General features: G+C 38.9%; 1 protein-coding gene across 1 annotated transcript in view; it reads left to right on the forward strand.

The window, feature by feature from the left end:
- The window catches only part of COL18A1 (collagen type XVIII alpha 1 chain), a 64,217-nt gene that overhangs the window by 26,902 nt on the left and 30,889 nt on the right, over positions 1-6,426 (forward strand). Inside the window, exons 7-9 of the mRNA XM_018558727.1 lie at positions 1,827-1,853; positions 1,952-2,143; positions 5,885-5,947. Coding sequence (XP_018414229.1) covers positions 1,827-1,853; positions 1,952-2,143; positions 5,885-5,947 — 282 coding nt within the window. The remainder of the gene's footprint in view (positions 1-1,826; positions 1,854-1,951; positions 2,144-5,884; positions 5,948-6,426) is intronic.

Consider the following 6,426-nt stretch of genomic DNA (forward strand, 5'->3'; position numbering starts at 1 on the left):
CCGGCGCTCGCCCCCCCACCCCCCCCCCCCCCCCCCCTTTGGCTGTGATATGTCCCTCAGCGTCCTCACATCTAATACAGGTGAATGGGCTGCATTAGATGAGATGATGTCGGCTTAGACCACTAGAGCTTTTGGGAGAAGAGGATGTGAGGACCGGTCTAGCAGCTCAGTGAGATTGAGGATCAGATGAGTATATCTTCTATAACGCAGCCCCTAGACCAAAACGAGCAGTTAACCCTTGCAGTATGGGGGTAGCCCCACTGCAAGAATTAAGTTGTTAATCTTTTTTATAGATGAATTCCAGGCAACTTTGATGATCTGCTGAAAGACTACAAGTCATGTAGTGGGCGCTGATTTAACCACCTCCCGTCCGGGAAACTTATAGGAGCGGGTGGGCGTCCCGCTGGGCGTTAGATGTCCTTCCCCTCCCCCCACTCGTGCGCAGCGCTCAGCGCGCACACAAGTGGGGAAACTGTCAAAAATGTAAACAGCCAGCGATGGTTGTTTACATTCAAGCGATCGGGCATTTCTATCGCTTGTGTTAGGTGCAGTTTTAATCTTTAAGTTTTTTTTGTTATATATTATATTATTATATTATATTTTTTGTTATATATTATTAAATACCACCAAAATAAAGCTCTATGTGTCCCCAAAAAATTGTAAAAAATTAATTTCAGTACAGCATTGCATGACGGAAAAAATGTCAGTCAAAGTACCCCAGCGCTGAATACTGAAAAATGGCCTGGCCAGGAAGGGGTATAAACACCCCGGTCATCAAGCAGTTAAAGATGATCTACTTTCAATGCTACTAATATTTTGTTAGACGATTCGAAAATCAATAACTGTGTTCTTAAATGTTGCTGGTATAAATAAATGAAATGTGTCTTTATCTTAGCGTCTGTTGATTCTTTGGCATCAGAGAGTTAGAGGGTATCTTCTGTGAGTCAAAAATTCTCTATAGCATAGTACAATGCTTTCATCTCAGCATGTTTTAGCCAGTGGTAGTTAGAATGAAAGTATGTATTGGGATCTAACTGTGACCATACATGTTACAATCTGTGTACAATCAGCTTTAGCGGTACCAAAACTATGTGATGGGAGGACCTACCTAAACTATCCAATTAACTTGTATCCAATCAGGTGGTCCTTGTACTACATACTACAGGTGAAACTCGAATAATTAGAATATCGTGCAAAGTTCATTTATTTCACTAATGCAACTTAAAAGGTGAAACTAATATATGAGATAGACTCATTACATGCAAAGCAAGATAGTTCAAGCCGTGATTTGTCATAATTGTGATGATTATGGCTTACAGCTCATGAAAACCCCAAGAACCCCAAATCCACAATCTCAGAAAAGTAGATTATTACATGCAATCAATAAAACATGGATTGTACATAGAACAATATCGGACCTCTGAAAAGTACAAGCATGCATATGTACTCAGTACTTGGTTTGGGCCCCATTTGCAGCACTTACTGCAATTACTTTTGCACGATATTCGAATTATTCGAGTTTCACCTGTAGTTGGGAGATCTAAAGGCGATTTTAATGTGTGTGTGGTGTGCTTTAGAGGGCACACAGGAGAGTTGGGGGGTACACTGTAAACTGCAGAGCTGCAATAGTGAACGGTGGGATGGCTAAAGAGTATTTCAGATATTTAGGTAGGTGACCCGTATCCATGTATGTTTTTCAGCTGTGTATTTAACTGTTGAAGTATTTTTACACTTTTGTATAAATTGGCTTTCTAACCTTTGGACTGTTTTTTCATTTTATTTGTTTGACATGAATAATATATATGGTTTCATTTTTGTTAACTTAGGGCCAGAAAGGAGAGCTTGGAGTCAAGGTGAGTAACAGCGTTATACAGGTTTTTGAATGTGCTTGTGGTCTACATTCTGCTGATTTGGTTATCCCTATGTCATACCTATCAATATGTCTCTTCAGGGTGGTGCTGGCTTTGGTTATCCTGGTCCAAAGGGACAGAAAGGAGAACTTGGATTACCTGGCCCACCAGGACCATCTGGATCCTCCGGGCCTTCCGTTGTGCAGAAAGCTGATGGCACTACCGTGCAGCAGATCACAGGGCCACAAGGCCCCCCAGGTCCTCAAGGGCCCCCAGGAAAAGAAGGAGAGCCTGTAAGTAATGGATACAATAAGCTGCTCTGTGATGTTTTTGGTTGTAAGTCATTTTGGGAGATTTAATAAGATTACATTAGAATTCAAAATTTTAAAATGTGATACATGGTGCATGAGAACCCCAACTCCAGCCAAAACTATTTTTTAGTTTTGGATAGCTTTTGGAAGAATTCAACTTTTGAAGACCCTCTCGAGATTTGATTTGCTGTCTTACAAATATCCTTTTTGCTCTCCACAATAAGAAATCCACTCTTCTCCGATTCTGCTATTCGCAACAAAACATGAGGGAAGCTCCCTGGTGGCTACACACATAAGTGCACTCTACCTAAAACTTTTATTATTGAGGTCTGTGTTTTTGTGTGGGAAAGTAAAGAGAAAACTTTAAGCATTAGCAAAGCAGCATAGTCAGCACTTCAAAGCTAAAGCTATACAATAGTAATTCAAGAATCACTGCGCTAGGTGTGAAAACTAAATAACTAAATAATTAGTTCGACCAAGAAATAAATCTTTTTTGAATTACTGCACTTAGAGGATTCCGTCGCCTTTTCCTCGTCTTTTTTCCCCCTGGGAGATCTTAATAGGTTTCCGTCCCCAGCGAGAGGTGAGGGAGCCTGCCAGAGGGAGGAAAAAAGCAGACCAGATCTTTTGAGAAAGGAGGACGGATCACAAGAAACCATAGGACTTTCCGGATTCTATGAATTATCCCTGGTTTGAGACTTTTTGAACTGACCACTCTGAACTGACTGCTCACTAAGATCGATGCCGGTATTTTAGTTAAATTAACCCCGCATTTAATCTTTGTCTATGAGAGGAATCAGAGTGCACGGAGTAGCACTGTATATGTGATAATTTTTCATACTGTTTAATTTCTATTATTTAAGTGTTCGTACTATATTTAAAATTTGTCACGATTTAGAGATTGGGATTTTAGAATTTGTTTTTGTTTTTCTTATACACGACCAATCTGTGACACCGAGTCATTTATATTTGGATTGGTGTCTTTGAATAGATTGTCACATCATTAAGAGGTTTTGTTTGGACAAACCATGTACACTTAGTACACAGAAACACCTAATCAATACACCGGCTGGTGATTGAAAACCCTTTTCCCACACCTGATTGTTGTATTGCACAACTATTACCGAGGTAGTGACTACCGAGATTTATAATTTTTTCACAGTAGAATCTGAACTTAGTAACTTCTTCACGTCCTATAGAGTGCACATAAAGCTATACAATGTTTTGTTGGAGTTGGGCATTAACGTAAAGTGGACCTTTACCCCCTTTTATTAAAAATCACAGCAGCATGCAGCTCTGCATGCTGTTTGAAAATAATCTTACATTCATTGGTTAAACAAATTTGTTTTTCATTTACGTACAAATCAAGTTCATCTACTTCCGGGTCCTGTTTTGGCACGAATGATGTAATGTGCCCAAGCGTTGCATCCTGGGAAGGTTACATCAGCAGAGCATTGCTAGAAAATCTCATCTGTAATCTCACGAGATCTCAGGAAATGCATTTTCCTCCCCTGAGATGATGTGCATAGTTACATGTCCTAGTCACATGTGCCAGATTTTCAGGCAGTAAAGGGAGAGCTAGTAATCTGCCCTTAGTAAACATGGCCACTGTCAGAAGACTGGGAAAGAAAAGAGAAATATGGTATGCAAAGAATATAAAGCCGGCAATTATCTAGAAGTATGTGTTTGTAGATTGTCATTACTAAACATTTCTAAAAGTATGTTTGTTGTTATTTTAAAGATAAGGGTAAAGGTCGGCTTTAATGTGTATCTAAATTGGAGAACAAAAATGTATTATGTTGCAGCCTATTGATCCATTGATGTGGTAGCTGCATTAGTTTTGTTTTTTCTTTTCCTACAATTTCACCTGGTATTCCTGCCAGTAACACACTTCCTGTCCTAGAGTAACAATGCACACTTACTGTACTGTACTGTGTCTAGAAGTGACTCAATGTTCAGAAATAAAAGGTGCCAAACCAAAAGGTGAAAGAGTACAAAAGTGCCGTTAATTAGTCACAACTCAATTAAACAAGAAACAGTCAATTACAATGCTGGCCCTAAAGGAGGTCTTTTTAACAAATCATATAGAGGCCTGATGAAGGAAGAGTATTGTTACCCCGAAACGTGTTGGCTGGTTTTTTTAAATAAGATTTCTAGCAGAACCAACAGATATTTATTTGTATTTATCTAACAGATACATCAAAACACTTTCAGCTATATTTAAAGGAGAATTACGGGGAGAGTGAAATACACTCATCCCCATAATTAGAGCCGACGTGTGACACAGAAGCTGTCACACATCGGCTCTATTGATCGAGAACTGAGTGATCACATACCGTTGATTGCTACGTTCCCGATCTTCTCCCTGCAGAGAGCAGTGACTTTCAGTCACCGCAGGGATTCCCCCCCACCCCCCCTCCCCCATCGTCATTCCTCCAGCTCTAACTGGAGGGACAGATGGAGGAGATGGCACAGCTGGCTTTGCTTTAGAAAGGCAGAGCCAGCTGTCAGTCAGGCGCCAGGGTGGATTCTGACAATGTTGTCGGAATCATGCGCTGTGCTGTCAGCATATAGCTGGCAATAGTTTTGGGTCACAGGAGGACATTAGTAAATGTCCCCCTGTGCCCCTAAAGAGAACTATGGCAAAAAAGGTTGGGCCATAGTTCTCTATTGGATCTAAAGAGATCAAACAAAAGAATGTAATTGTTAAGGTTAACACACTTTAACTCACTACCTATAACAACATAATAACCTTTATTTTCTATAAGCGCCTGACAAGCTATAGAGAGTTAATATATGTTATGATAATATTCAATATATATATTTCTTAGTTTTGGTCCTGATACTTTTAATTAATTGTTCTCTTGAATGACATACAGACCATTCTGATCTACTAAATGAAGGGGGATGGGAAAAACTATGGTACATTTTCAGGGGTGCTTGCAACAGGCATGCTTGGATTTACATGACTTCCATCTTCACTGTTGCTGCCTCTACTCAAGCACCCAAGCATAGTTTGTCCTAGACCCTATCACTGTCACTTTTGCTGAACAGATTGGTCTACCTGTAAATGTGGATAAAAATATAAATACGGACATGTAAAGTAAAAATTAAAGTAACATGCTGAACATTATTATTATTATTATTATTATTAATAATAACCACATAGAGCTATCATAATGTATTACTGTATATGACCGTTGTCCTTTAAATGAGGAAATATTGGTTACTTGTGCTGTAGCTGTCTGTCATTTTTAAAGTCAATATAGACTTGTGTCATTTAGATCAATCGCAACTCTTCAGCAGGGAAATTAATTTCATGGCAGTCTGATAAAGGTACATGAAGTGGCCCCCTTTGCTGCGGGTGACTAGCTTTTCTTGCTGTTACCTTGCCAATTCTATTATCTGTTTGTCATAAATATGCTCAATTGGACTCGCCAATAATTTTATTTCAGGAACATATTTGAGAATGTTTAATAAAACCCTATTGTTTTATGTCCAAAAGTTAAATCAGCAGCACATATTACATTGCTTTACAATATAAAACCTATAACAATCCATGAGCCATCCATAAAACAGCACTACTTTTTTTATTTTTCATTATTCATTTCAAAACACTATGCCGCTTTCACATTACCCATAAACAGGTGTTAATGGTGTATATTAAAATATGTTTATGTAATACTAGTTTAATCCTTCTCTGGTAATATCTGTCCTATTCAGGGGGAAGTTGGACCTCAGGGATTCCCAGGAACTCCAGGTGATCCAGGGCAGAAAGGAGACAAGGTATTTTCATTTTTATGCCACTTTAATTAGCACATGGGTTATGTAGGTTTATTTCCAGCAACAATATGTCATAAAAGTAAAGCATGGGTGATTTTCTAACACTAATTGTCTTCATAGCATGCTCCCTGCGTGTGTGTAATTGGAAAGTGTGAAAATTATAATTCTAAACAGTAGCTTTCCTTAACCCACGTAGTCGCTTAAGTAGTAAAACAACCATAGGGGTTGATTTACTAAAGACATAGAGCATGTTCACTTTGTTCAGTGACTAAGGTTACGTTGTGTTCACTTTAATCATCCAATCATGTGCAAACAATATTGTGTTTTTATGCCTCTTGCATGTATTCATAGACTGTACACAGCATCACCTCGCTTATGTGAATATTTACTTTTCAAAGTGAACACGCTCTACTGCTTTAGTAACATAATTCCAGCTATTCTTGTGAAAGAAGAGATGCCAGTTCAAATTTGAAATGAACATT

Source organism: Nanorana parkeri, unplaced genomic scaffold (genome assembly GCF_000935625.1).
Source record: "Nanorana parkeri isolate BGI_ZX_2015 unplaced genomic scaffold, ASM93562v1 scaffold355, whole genome shotgun sequence".
NCBI classification, from domain to species: Eukaryota; Metazoa; Chordata; class Amphibia; order Anura; family Dicroglossidae; genus Nanorana; species Nanorana parkeri.